The sequence below is a fragment of the Eriocheir sinensis genome, chromosome 5, assembly GCF_024679095.1.
Source record: "Eriocheir sinensis breed Jianghai 21 chromosome 5, ASM2467909v1, whole genome shotgun sequence".
NCBI lineage: Eukaryota > Metazoa > Arthropoda > Malacostraca > Decapoda > Varunidae > Eriocheir > Eriocheir sinensis.
The window spans coordinates 23,211,115-23,225,549 of NC_066513.1; the positions used below are offsets into that span (position 1 = coordinate 23,211,115).

Sequence of the window (14,435 nt, forward strand, 5' to 3'; positions counted from 1 at the left end):
CCCCTCACACCTCCCCTCCCCTTCCCTTCTCCCCTCACGCTACGTCTGAAAAATTATGGTTGGTCAGTCTGTCAATATTCTCCTAACCTTTGCTATTCATTATTTATTCATTTTGTTTACTTATTTACTGATCTATTTTATCGTGTCTCATTAGTGGGTCTATATTTGTTTTCTTTCTCGATTTTTTTATTTTTCATTTCATTTAATTTTACTTTTTTTTTCTGTAGGTTAGTAAGTTTGCCCGCATCTCATTACTGGTGATTCACATGCGCGCTCTCTCTCTCTCTCTCTCTCTCTCTCTCTCTCGTAGGTAGAATTCAAATTTTACACATTTTTTTTTATATATATTTTCCTTCCCTTCGCTCCCTCCAACCCCTCCATGTCTCTCCACTTTTCTCCTTGTTAAGCCTCTCTCCCTTCCTCCTTTCCTCCCTCCCTCGCTCCCTCTTCTCTCCCATCCTTCCTTCCTTCCGCCCTTCCTCTTCCTTTTCCTCAATAATTCGAGACAAAAAAAAAATCGTATGACTTCTGTACTCGGATTGAATTACACACACACACACACACACACACACACACACACACACACACACACACACAGGCTGTACACATCAATTAATTATTACCGAAGGGCTAATGAGCTCAATTAATTAACATCGCTATCTGGAGGTTTAATTGGTTTTTGGATACACAAACTTTTCTGGGGGAGTGAAACGGAGAAGGAATTAAAACTGGGTAAATTAAACTCCTTAAAACTTGCTTGACAGAGTGGGAAAAAAAGGAGAAAGGGAGAGGAAGAGAGGGAGAGAAGGGGGAAGGGAAGAGAGCGACAGGAAAGAGAGGGCCACAATTTCCTAATACTTGCTTGATCGGGGAGAAAGAAAAGGGGAAGGGGGGGAGAAAGCGAGGGGAGAGAAAGTAGAAGGCAGAGAGGGACAATGTATTTTCCTCTCATACTTCCTTGATCGAGAGGTAAGAAAAGGGAACAGGAGGAAAGAGAAAGAAAAGAAGAGAGGAAGAGGGAGAGCAGGAGGGGAAACGAAAGATGAAAAAGAACAATGCAATACGGTAGGAAAGGAGGAAGGGAGCGGGTAGAAGAAAAGGAGGTGAAAAGGAAGAGGGGAAGAAGAGAGAAAGGAAGAGACAGGAAGGGGAGATAAGATAGAGAAGAAAAAAAAAACATGTAGGGGAGGAGGGAATTCAGATGCACTTCGATTTTTCTCCCTTACAAACTAATGCAAGGAAGAAGGATGGAGGAAGAGAGGAAGAAGAAGGGAAAGAGTGATAAAGGGAAGGAGAAGAGAAGGAGGAGGAAGGGAGAGGGAGGAAATTCAAGTTTACATTTGGATTTACCTCCCTGACAAACTGATTTAGGGGAGGAAGGGAAAAGGGAGGGAGGAGAAAGGGCAGGCAAAGAAAGGGAAAGGAAGGGAGGAAGAAAGGAAGGGGAGGGAGAGATTCTGTTTAGATTTTTAGGGCGCATTACGATTCCTTCTCCCTCACCGCTACTGCAGGAGGAAAGAGGGAGAGAAGGAGGAAGGAAGGGAGAGGGAGGGAAAAGATGGAGGGAGGGAGGGAGAAGTCATGTTTGTTTCCTCCACGTAACTAGATGATAGGAGGGAAGAGGAAGGCTGGAGACAGATTGTGGAGGGAGGAGGAAATGGATGGAGGGAGGGATGGAGGGAGAGGAGGGAGAGGAGAAAGCTGAAAGAGTGAACAGATGAAAGGAAGGAAGAAAGGATGAAGAGGAGGAAAAAGAAATGGAGGAATGGGTCGAGGAATAACAGGAATGAAAATGCAAGAAGAAGAAGAAAAAATAGAAGAGATGGAGGGAAGGAAGGAGAGAAAGAACAACAATGGATGAACTGGAGAGAAGGAAAAGAAAGAAAAGGAAGAGAAAAAGAGTTGACAATGAAAGAGAGAAGAATGGAATGAAAGGACTAAGAGAGAGAGAGAGAGAGAGAGAGAGGAGGAATAGGAAGTAAAGATGGAGAAACGGGAAGAGGGTGGGGGGAAGGGGGAGGGGGGAGGGGGAGTGTCACGTGTTAGGGTCCGGGATACCTTTGACCTCGCATGACCTGGTTTGGCCCTGCAGTGACCCTCGCCAGGGCAGTCCATTCCGCCAGTCAATAATGCACCGCTCTCTCTCGGTATCAGTGCAAGAGGTCATCCACCACCACCACCACCACCACCGCCACCACCACCACCACCACCATCACAACCACCACCACCTTCATCACCACCACCACCATCATCACCACCACCATCATCACCACCACCACCACCACCACCACCACCACCACCACCATCACCACCACCACCACCACCATCACCATCACCACCACCACCACCTCCTCCTCCTACTTATCTACACCTCCAGTATAATTTAATCTCCCTCCTCCACCTCCCCCTCCTCCTCCTCTTCCTCTTCAACACCCTGACCTACCCCAACCTCTCCCCTTCCTCCTCCTCCCTCATCATCAATAACGTTCCCTATCACCATCTACATCACCTCCCTCCTCCTCCTCCTCCTCCTCCCCCTCCTCTGCAAAGGTCGGTGCTGAGTCTCAGTTCGAAGCTCAGCAACCTGTCTCACACCTTTTACCTCTTACCTACCTCAAGCGAGAGAAAGAAAAAGAGAGAGAGAGAGAGAGAGAGAGAGAGAGAGAGAGAGAGAGAGAGAGAGAGAGAGAGAGAGAGAGAGAGAGAGAGAGAGAGAGATTATTCACATCGAAGTCGAGGGAAAGATAAAAAAAAAAGAATGAAAGGCGAGTGAAAGAAGATGAAGACAATGGGAGAAGATGAAAAGAAGAAGGGTGGCGAAGATGAGCAAGAAAAGGATGAAGAAAAGGGAGGAGGGGAAGTCAGGAGGAGGAGGAGGAGGAGGAGGAGGAGGAACAACACGGTGGTCCCAGCAGACATGAACGATCAATAGTTGGCCTCACACACACACACACACACACACACACACACACGCACACACACACGCACACACACGCACACGCACACACACACACACGCACGCACACACACACACACAAAACCTAAACAAACACATACCGACACAAACACACACACATACACACATCTCTCTCTCTCTCTCTCTCTCTCTCTCTCTCAAGCGTCTGTCAGTGATATTCAGGGTTTGTGTATACATGTGGAGTGAGACGGACTTTAAGAGGACTAGCCACTCCACCCACTCCACCTCCACATCCACCCCAGCAAACGCACCCTCACGCACACAAAGAAACACGCACCTGACGAACAAACAAACACAAACAAACCCGAGTAATCTCTAAATCGGGACAAATAATCGAGGTGGCGCCAGATGTACCACACTCTCCCTCCCCCTCCCTAGCCCACCCCAGCTCACCCTAGTCGTTTCCAGCCCTTCCTAGCCACCCTAACCCTTCCTAGCCCACCCCAGACCTCCCTAGTTCTTTCCAGCCCTTCCTAGCCACCCTAACCCTTCCTAGCTCACCCCAGTCCACCATAGCTCTTCCCTATCCACCCCATCCCTTTCCAGCTTACTTCAGCCCTTCGTAACCCCCCCAAGTTTTTCCCAACTTACCCCAACATTTCCCAGCCCTTCCCAGCTCCCCCTAACCTTTCCCAGCCCTTCTCAGTCCACCCCAATCTCTTCCAACCGTTTCCAGCTTTTTCCAGACCCAAAGTTAGCCCTTTTCAGCTCCCCCCAGCCCTTCCCAGACCACCAGTTAGCCCCCGCCGTCAAGGGACCTGCGGCTTCCAGGAATCGGAGCGCGACCGTCGAGACTGAATGCGCGTTGCCGATTGATGCAACGAAACTCACCTGTCACGATGCAGGTGGGTGAGGTGAGGGATGAGGCGGGTGACTGTTGCGACGCGTTACAGAGCGAGGAGGCTGAGCGAGGGTGAGTACGAGTGCCTAGTGGCAGAATGAGTGCCAGGGACGAGACTCACCTGTCTGAACGGACGGAGGTGGGTGACGAGGTGGATGACTTGTGGAGTAACGATTTGGATGAGCTGAGTGAGGCTGAAGGTGAATAAGTAACTGTCAACGCTGAAGGGAGCCAGAAGGGTGCCACCAGAGAGAAGCAAGAGGGACGGTGCCAGTACAGAGCCAACCCGCGGCGCTCCTCCTCCGCCGCCCAGTCAGTCACCTCCCGACGCAGTGCAGCAGAGACGCACTCACGCACACCGCCCCGCACGGCCGCCTCACAGCCACTGACACACTCCACTCGCGGCCCAGCTTATCACTGCCTATTTCCCGTCCCCGCCGCAGCCACGGGTCGCAGCCTGGCCCTTGCTCGTGTCCAGGAGGCGCCGCGAGGTCTCGAACACGAGGTAATTGTCTCAAGGGCGCCAGGGAGGGGAGGGTGCCAGGGTAGGAGGGAGGGAGGGGCAGGTAAGGTGGGTTAACTTATGGTCCTCAGGTGACAGGTGACTGGAGGGTTTAATCTCATCACAGGTGGATTGGACAGGTGAGTTGGCTTGTGGAGGGAGTGGAGGTGGGTTGGGGGTGGACTACGTGGGGTGGCACTGCTGGGTGGACTTGTGGATAGCTTGTGGATGGGTTGTCACGAACGTCAGGTAGGTTTAGGGTGGGATGGGTGGGAGTGGGTGGAAGTGGGCTGGATGGAAGGATTGTAAGTAGGTTTTTAAGTGGGTCGTGGGTGAACCGTCGACTTGTCACGAATAACAGGAGTGCGGTGGGTGGGTGGGCGGGGGAGGCGCGGGCGGGCGTGTGGGCCAGGCCGCCAACACGACACCACTGCACCCGCACATGTATCGACAGTCTGGCCAACCCGTGGTGCGGCGACCCCTCCCCCTCCCCCTGACCCTCTCTATGTGACGATAACACGCGCCAACCACCCCCACCTTCTTCTCTTCTTCCCTCCCCACCTTCCTCCCCTCATGTCCCCTTCCTCACGCGCCACAGGAACCGAACACTCCCCTCACTCCTCCCCTCTTCCTTCCCTTCTCCCTCTACTTCCTTCCTTGTTCTCCACCTTAATGCCCTCCGTTCTCCTCTCCGTCCCCTCTCCCTCTACTTCCTTATCCTCTCCCCTCAATGCCTTCTCTTCATTCTCCTTTCATTCCCCTTCTCTCCCCTCTCCCTCTACTTCCTTATCCTCTCCCCTCAATGCCTTCTCTTCATTCTCCTTTCATTCCCCTTCTCTCGCCTCTCCCTCTTCTTCCTTCCTTATCCCTCCCCCTACTGCCCTCTCTTCTTCCTCCTCTCCCTCCCCTCTCCCCCTCACCTGTCTCTTCCACACGCCGCAGGACCCCCCACTCTCCCCTCCTTCCCTCACGCGCTTCCCAGACATCGTGACCTAAATCCTTACCTGGCTGCCGCTTCCCCTCACCTCACCTGGCGCCCGCACTCACCTGTCCCGCCCTTCCCCCCTCCACCCACAAGGTTTGTTTATGAGCTGCAGCCCTGCCCTGTCCTGACGCACACACACACACACACACACACACACACACACACACACACATTGGAGTCTGTCTATGCATGCAATTTGCCGAAGAAAACCTGAATGATTTGAAAAGAAGAATGTGGCAGTGGAGGAGGAGGAGGAGGAGGGGGGGGTGAGGAGGTGGAGGTGAAGGAGGAAGAGACGGAACGCGGAAGGAAACAGACTGAATAAATAAGTTGTTTGAAGAGGAGAAAAAAGCGAAATGGAAGCAGGAAGGAGAAAAGAATGAGGAAAATGATGGAAAAGTGAGGAAAAAGTTTCGGAATAGTTATATACTTCTCCCTCTTCCCCCATCACCCCACCCACCCCTTCCCCTCACCCTCCCCTCATCCCTCTCTCACTTCCCCGACTGACATTCATCTGCCATCCATTCCTTACTTCTTCCATCCTCCTAATCTCCCCCTCCTTCCTCCCCGCTCCCCCACATCTCCTAATCACTCAGCTATCCCTTACATAACAACCGCCCCTCCCCCCCCCTCACCTCCTCCATCAATACAAACCACAGACCTCCTCCTCCTCCTCCTCCTCCACTCTTATCATCCTTCTCAATCACAAGAAATGTCAAAATACTGAAAAGGGATGAAAGAAAAGAAGGAAAAAAAGCTTCTGTGGATTTTGGGATGAAAGTAACAATAGATGGAAGGAAGAAAGGAGGAAGGAGAAGCAGAGGGATGGGGAAAGAAGGTGGGGAGGGAAGGGAAGGGGAGAAAAGGGGAGGGACACGAAAAGACGAAAACGAAAGAAAGAAATATAAAGGAGTGGGAGGGAGAGAGGAAAGAAAGGAAGGAAAAGAGAAAACGATGGGAAAGACGAAGAGGGGAAAAGGAGGGTGAGGGAAAGAAGGAAGGAAAGAAAAGAGGAAAAAGAAGGGAAAGACGAACAGCGGAAAAAAAGGGGAGGGCGAGGGAAAAAAAGAAGGGAAGAAGGGAGAGAAAAGGGCCTGAAAAGAAACGAAGAGGATGAAGAGGGAACGAAAATGGGAAGAGGGATAAGACACGAGGCACCTAAGGGCCGGAAGTAGATGATAATAGAGAGAGAGAGAGAGAGAGAGAGAGAGAGAGAGAGAGAGAGAGAGAGAGAGAGAGAGAGAGAGAGAGAGAGAGAGAGAGAGAGAGAGAGAGACTCCATTGGGAATTGCTAGAGGGGAGTGGAAGTAGAAAACAAAGCAGCGTAAGAGAAGAAAGGAGGAGGAGGAGGAGGAGGAGGAGGAGGAGGAGGAGGAGGAGGAGGAGGAGGAAGAGGAGGAGGAAGGAGCCGCCAGGATAGGCCCAGAGGGATATTAAGACCTGAAGCAAAGCAGCAAAAAAATGAAAAAAAGGAAAAGGGAAAAATAATATGAAATGAAGGAGAGAGAGAGAGAGAGAGAGAGAGAGAGAGAGAGAGAGAGAGAGAGAGAGAGAGAGAGAGAGAGAGAGAGAGAGAGAGAGATTATTGGATGAGAGAATAAAACGAAAGAAAAAAGGAAAAGGCAGAAAGGAATGCATTGAGGATGGAAGAAAGAAGGAACAGGAAGGAGAAAGAAAAAAAAAATGAGAGAAAGAAAGAAAGGAAGGATTGAAGGAGTGATGGACGACAACGAAATAAATAAATAAATAAAGTGAGGAAAATGAGAAGGAAGGAAGGAAGGAAGGAAGGAAGGACAGGAAAGGACACGACAGGACGCCCTCAACACATCCTAATCAACATTCCGCCTCCTTCCACACAATGAGTCCTGCGGGAAGAGGAATGTCGGGGTCCTTAGTGGGAATCCTGCACTAAATAGATCCTACGGGGGGTCCTACGAGGGGAGGGGCGCGTGCGGGGGTGTCCTGGCGGAGTGGGAGGAGGGAGAAGAGGGGGAAGAGGAAGGGAGCGAAATGAGGGTGGGTGGGTGGGAGGAGAGCGGGTAGAAGAAAGGGGAAGAGGGGAGGAGGGTGAAAAGGGAATGAAGGGGGGGGGAGAGAGAGAGAGAGAGAGAGAGAGAGAGAGAGAGAGAGAGAGAGAGAGAGAGAGAGAGAGAGAGAGAGAGAGAGCAACCAGTCCGTTCCCTCTCCCGATAAAGTTCCTATCACCATCCCTTTCTATTTTTCTTCCTCAATTTCCTTTCCTTTGCCCCTCCCTTCCTCTTCCCTTCCTCTCATTTTTATCCATCCTTTTCCCTTCTCCTCCCTCCCTTACCCCTTTTACCCTTCTTTTCCCTTTTCCCATATTTTCTATTTTCTTCCTCTCCTTTCCTTACCTTCATTCCTCTACCCTCCCTTTTTTTCTTCTTTCCTATTCTTTCCCTTATCTTTCTCTCCTCTGTTTATCTTCTCTTCCCCTTCCTTTATCCCTACAATATCTTCCCTTCCATTTTATTTTCACTTATTCCTCTTCTTCTCTCTCTCTACTCTCCCTTTTCCCTTCCTCTCCCATCATAGCTCTTCCCTTTCCTTCCACTTTCACAAATTTACCTTCCATTTCCCTCCACTTACCTTTACATTACCTTCCTTTCCATTCTCCCTTCCCTCGTCCGCTCCCTTTCGATTTCTGGTCCCCTTCCCTCCCCCCATTCCCCCTCTCTGGAGACACGAACTTGGGCCGCCCCGTCAACTTTTCGCCCCGTCCAATTACCGCTTCACAAATACAGAGGTTGACTAGATTAAGAAAACGTGTGTAGTACTAAGAAGCAGAGCCACAGAAGTAAATACAGAAACAGTACCTTAGAAGTGAATCCATAAGATGTAGGAAATGTAAATATATAAGATTTAGGGTTGAAAATTATGCATGCAGTCTTGAAACATAACATAGAAGTGAATAAAGATGTAGAACGGTGTAAATATATAAAGTTTAAAGTCGGAAAAATGTATGCAATCTAAGAAACATAGAAGTGAAAAAATAAGAAGTTGAAAATTTTAAGTAGAAAATGCTTAAGGTCGAGAAAATGTATATAACCTTAAGGAGCATATCATAAAAAGGAATATGCACAAAGGAAATAGGAAAATAAGGGTGTATTTGAAGCTTTTATGAACGAAAAGATTTGATTAAAGATAAGCTGATGGAACAGTGGACAGCAGGGAGGAAGAGGATATGAAGAGTAAAGCGAGAAGTTGGAAAGACTTATATATACACACACATACACACACACAGACACACACACACACACACACTAGATCGGACTGGTTTAGATTGGATGAATGGGTAAGAATATAGCGATTAAAAAGGGAAAATAAAAAGTCTAAATATAACAATGCAAGAAAGTCCTATAATTAACGGGAAATGAAAGAAAAGAAATAATGAGACTAGAAAGGAAAATTGAAAGAGGCAGGAAATAAGAAGATCGATACTCTCTCTCTCTCTCTCTCTCTCTCTCTCTCTCTCTCTACACACTGGAGGGGAGTATAAAGTTGCATAAGAATCAATAAAGGAGTAATGAGAGAGAGAGAGAGAGAGAGAGAGAGAGAGAGAGAGAGAGAGAGAGAGAGAGAGAAGCAGTAGCAGCAGATGACAGGAAGCTTCTGGCTGTCGTCCTTCCTCTTGGCTTCCTCTTGCCCCGCAGCATCCCAGGAGGAGGAGGAGGAAGAGGAGGAGGAGGAGGAGGTATAAGAAAAGAAGTACAAGAATGAGGAGGTGGAGGGCGTGGCAAAGAAAAAGAGAAAATTAGAAAAAAAAGATAAAAACTATTAAAAAAAAAAAAGCAGACGGAAACGAAAAAAAAAGAAAGAGTAAAAGCGACGACAAAGAAGAGGAAATGGGAAAAAGAGAAGGATGAGGAGGACACAAAGAAACACATTCAGTAGTAGTCATAAAAAAAAAACACCACCATCATTTAAATACAGCAAAACACGAACGCTGAAAAAAAAGCGAGGAAGGAAGGAGTGGGCGGGGCTTAATCGCCACGACTGCCTAAACGAAGTAACGGAGCGGAACACTGAGGCCCAGTACTCACCCTGCGTGCCCACCAGGATGAGCGGCACCTCGGCGGTATTGCGGTAGTGCGCCATCTTCGCGTAGTAGTTGTAGATGGCGTTGAAGGATGACTCGTTCTCCAGGCTGAAGACGAAGATGACGGCATCCACCCACGCCGTGAACTGCGGATGAAGAGGAGGAGGGTGAGGACGACGGATGATGATGGTGAAGATGACAGATGATGATGGTGAAGATGAAAGATAAAGACGCTGAGGATGAGAAGATGATGATGATGACAAAGATGGTACGAATGAGAAAAGTAGATAATAAGAATGAAAAATGATGATGGTGAAGATGAGAGATAAAGATGATGAGGATGACAAAGATGGTACGAATGAGAGAAGTAGATTGTAAGAATGAAAAATGATGATAGTGACGATGAGAGATAAAGAAGTTGATGATGGCTTATAGATACGGTAAGAATGAGAGATAATGATGGTGAGAATGGTAGATAACGAAGGTGTGGACGGAGACAGAGCTGGTGAGGATGACGGATGATGATAGTGAAGACGAAAGATAAAGATGTTGTGGATGAGATGAAGAGGGTAAGAATGACATGGTAAAATGACAGCATCCACCCACGCCATGAACTGCGGACGGAGATGAAAAAGAGGGTGAGGACGGATGAAGATATTAAGTATGACAGAGTTATTATTTTTTACAGGAAAGGAAGCAGCTGAAGGAGAAAAACAACAACAACAAAAGCCCGCTAAACACTGCTCCTATAAGAGATATAATTTAATATCATGGGAAGAAGAGGTCAATTCCACATACTGTTGGTGAAGATGGGATATGCAGATGGCAAGGATGGTAGATGAAGTTGGTTAAGATGATAAGGCTGTGTGTGTGTGTGTGTGTGTGTGTGTGTGTGTGTGGTTGACTGACTGAATACGTGAGATTGTGTGAGGAAGAGCTAGATATTGTTCTCTCTCTCTCTCTCTCTCTCTCTCTCTCTCTTAGGCGTAAAATAAATATAAATAAACAGTCTATTTTTAATGTTTCTTTTAATTCCCGGCTATAAACAGAGAGAGAGAGAGAGAGAGAGAGAGAGAGAGAGAGAGAGAGAGAGAGAGAGAGAGAGAGAGAGAGAGAGAGAGAGAGAGAGAGAGACGCCCCTAACCTCACAAACGAGTCATTTCCCCTCACCCTCCCCTAACCATGCAAAAGAGAGAGAGAGAGAGAGAGAGAGAGAGAGAGAGAGAGAGAGAGAGAGAGAGAGAGAGAGAGAGAGAGAGAGAGAGAGAGATAGCACTCCCTTACCCTCCCTCACTGCTATACAATTTAAGTCAAGTCAGGGAGAAGAAAAGCACTTGTCTCCCTTCTCTCTTCCCTCTTCTTTCTTTCTCTCCCTCCCTCTTTCCTTCACTCTCTCCCTATCTTCCTTCGTACTTCCTTATCCCCTCGTTCGTTCTCCAGAGCTCTCCCTTCCTTTCCCATCATCCATTTCTCTCCCTGTCTTCCCTTCTTCCATCTCTCCCTTCCGATCATCCCCTTTTCTTCCATCCTTCTCTATCTATACCTCTTCCTTCCTTCTCCCCTTGTTTTTCCTTTCCCTCCCTCCTTCCTTCTTTCACTATCTTCATCCTTCCACCCCTCGTTCCTCCTATCCCTCCCTTCCCTTTCCATCATCTACTTCTCTCCCTCCCTCCTTTCCTCCTCCCTTCCCCCCCTCCTTCCCACTAAATCCGCGCTGGTAATTCTGTGAAGGCATATTGATCGTGTGAGGGGAAAAACGCAACACAAAGAAAGAATCAATAAGAGGGAAGGGAAGGAAGAAGGAGGAGGAGGAGGAGGAGGAGGAGGAGGGAAAAAGGAGAAGGGATGCGAGAAGAGGATACTGGCAGGTCCTTAACAGCCTCTCTCAGCCACTCAACCTCCTCCTCCTCCTCCTCCTCTCTTCCTCCTCTTCTTCTTTCCCCTCTTCCTCTTCTTCCCCTCGCCTCTCCTCCCCTCTCACCACCTTGGCAATTAAGAATCACGTGTGTTTTTAAAGCCTCTCTCTCTCTCTCTCTCTCTCTCCACGCTCAACCACAATCTTTTTCTTATTTTCTTCTCCTATTTCCTCTGTTTACCTGTTCATTTATTCTCTCTTCAACTAACGTTCCTCATCTCTCCCTTATTTTCCTTTACTTCCCATCTTTACTCATTCCCATTTCCCCCCTTTACCCCTCTTCTTTTACTTCCCACAGGTCACATCTTCATTTACTCTCACTTGTCACCCTCACCTTCCCTATCTCCTTCATCCTTTCCTCTTCACCTACCCCCACTCTTTTTCCTACATTCATACTGCACTGCCAACCTTCTATTTTCCTCCCTTTTTTTTTACTTTCCCACTATTTCGTCTTTTTTATTTCTTTCCCAACCTTCTCTATTTCTTTTCCATTTTCCTTAACATCCTATCTTCCCCCCTTCTTGTCTGTTTCCTCCCCTTTTCCTCCTTCCTCACTTTCTCCTCTCTTTCGTCCCTTCTTTTACCTCTCCAATCTTACCTATTTCTTCTCCCTTCTTAATACTAACTCCACACTTTCTCTCTTCCCACCCTTTCAACTTTCCCGATCCACTCCTATGAATACCTGCTCCACATACCTCTTCATCTCTCTGATACCAATAAAACTAATCATCTCAAACAGGTAAAGGAGAGTCGAGGATATCAGGTGGAAACTCTCGCAGGTAAACATTCTTGACGCGGAAGTAGGGAAGAGAGAAAATATATAAACTGCAGTCCATTCTCGCTGAGTGGATTGCCATCTCTTGCGCACAAAGGGGGGAGAGAGAGAGAGAGAGAGAGAGAGAGAGAGAGAGAGAGAGAGAGAGAGTATTGATTAAATGGAGGCGGATCACCATGAGCAAAATACGTGGGAAGGGGTTATGTTTCTCTCTCTCTCTCTCACACACACACACACACACACACACATTCTCTCTCTCTCTCTCTCTCTCTCTCTCTCTCTCTCTCTCTCTCTCTCTCTCTCCTTAAACTCAACCTTAAATATATAAAGAAAGAAATAAAAAGTGAAAAATACTCCTGTAGTCAATTTGGCTTAACTGGCATCAGACTCCTAAGCCCTAAAATCCACCTGCTCATTAAGGGAAGACAAATTTGACGTTAATTAATACACCTTTCGCACCTTTTGCTTCCCAACGCCTTAGTAGAACAAGCTGGAGACGAAGGAGGGAAAGAGAGAAAAAAGAGGAAGAGGAGGATAAGGAGAGAAGTAAAAAGAGATGAGAAAAGAGAGGCTTAGGATATGATAAAAGGAGGAGAAGGAAGGGGAAAGGAAGGAAAAATAGGGTATATAGTATGGAAGGCAAAGAGGAGATGAAGGAGAGAGGAGAATAAGAGAGAAGAGAAAGAGGATGAAAAAGATTATGATGAGGTGGAAACAAAGGAGGTGAAAGGAAAGTGAAGGAAAGGAAAGAAGGAAGGAGGTAGGAGCAAAGGAAGTGAAAGGAGGAGGAAAAAGAAAGGAAAATGAATAAGTGAAAGGGACAAAGGAAGGATATATAACTGGCTGAAGAAGGGATGGAGGAGGAAATGTAGGAAAAAAGAAAGGGAAATGAATAAATGGAGGAAAGAAAGGAATAACAAGCAAATGGTAAAGAGTAAAGGGGTGGAAGAGAAAGTGATGGCAGGAGGAAAGGGAAGAAGGGGGGGTGGGGAGGAGGAAGGGGGTGGGGGGAAGACACATTCGAGCTCATGACCAGAAAGAAAGAGGAAAATGATGATGATTCCGGTACAGAGGAGGAGGAGGAGGGGGAGAAAAAAGATGAAGGACGAAGATAAGATTGAGTTGCAAGAAAAGACAGAGTACGGTACGGGTTGGGTACATGATTACACACACACACACACACACACACACACACACACACAACACTGACCTAGTTTCCCCATGTTAAAGCTGTCAGCTGGTCGCCCGGTAGCCACGCCCCCTCCCTGCCACCCTCAGACACGCGGCCGCCTCCTTTGTTTGGCCGCCCGATCACGTCCAGCAATACCCCGCCCTCATCTACGTCATGCACTCCAAATTGTACGCACATCAAACATTATACACTCCCCACTTTGTACGCACTATTACAACTGTCATTCTCCACTAAATACTCGATCTCGTGCAATTTTACCCCGCCCTCATCTACGTCATGCACTCCAAATTGTACGCACCTCAAACAGTATACACTCCCCAGTTTGTACGCACTATTCCAACTGTCATTTTCCACTAAATACTCGATCTCGTGCAACATTACCCCGCCCTCAACTACGTCAGGCACTCCAATTCGTACGCACGTTTGATATTACAGACTCACCAGCTTGTACGCACTTCTCCTATTACACTTCACAGGAAATAACTAAACCCTCCAATTTGTACGCGCTTTTCCTATTGGCACCAAGACAAAAAAAGCTACTAAGGAAATTTTAGCTGAAGTATGAGTCAAAATACTGCCTATAAATATATATAAAAACGATGATTAGTCTGTCAGTTTTATTTTTACCACTCAGCTCAATTTTCCAGAGACCAGCTTTGATTGAGAATATATTTACTGGAATGACACACACACACACACACACACACACACACACACACACACACACACACACACACAAACTTTCCTTATACAAATTACCCGGAGGTGCTTTTGATCACGGGCTAAATATAGTGCTGGGTTATTTATGGCAGACTCATGTTTATTTTTGGGTGTTACTCATACGGGGCGCTCTGCTTTATTCCGGGGAGATACTTAGGTTTATTTTTTGTGTGTGTACGAAGTCTATTTTTATTGCTTTTCGTTCCTGAGTAAAGACAGCGAAGGCTTTACTTATCTGTGCCCCTTTTTGTGTGTTCCTCCGAATGTTAACGCTTATCTTGCAGTTATTTCGTCTTATCAATCCAAGTGCAATCTATCTTCGTATTACCGGGACTGTGAAGGCGATTATCTTTGACGTTTCAGGGGGCAGAGGACACGATCAGGGTGGCGATGTGTGATTTCCGTTGTAAATTGACCTTTGTCCAGTGATGGGATGTGAACATATTGCGTGCTGAAAGACTACGGAAGGTG

At 47.5% G+C, this 14,435-nt stretch overlaps 1 protein-coding gene across 2 annotated transcripts in view; it reads right to left on the reverse strand.

Moving 5' to 3' along the window:
* The window catches only part of LOC126985398 (centaurin-gamma-1A-like), a 116,746-nt gene that overhangs the window by 46,235 nt on the left and 56,076 nt on the right, over nt 1-14,435 (reverse strand). For both annotated transcript variants that reach the window (XM_050840206.1, XM_050840215.1), the window contains exon 4: nt 9,367-9,508. In XM_050840206.1, coding sequence (XP_050696163.1) covers nt 9,367-9,508 — 142 coding nt within the window. The remainder of the gene's footprint in view (nt 1-9,366; nt 9,509-14,435) is intronic.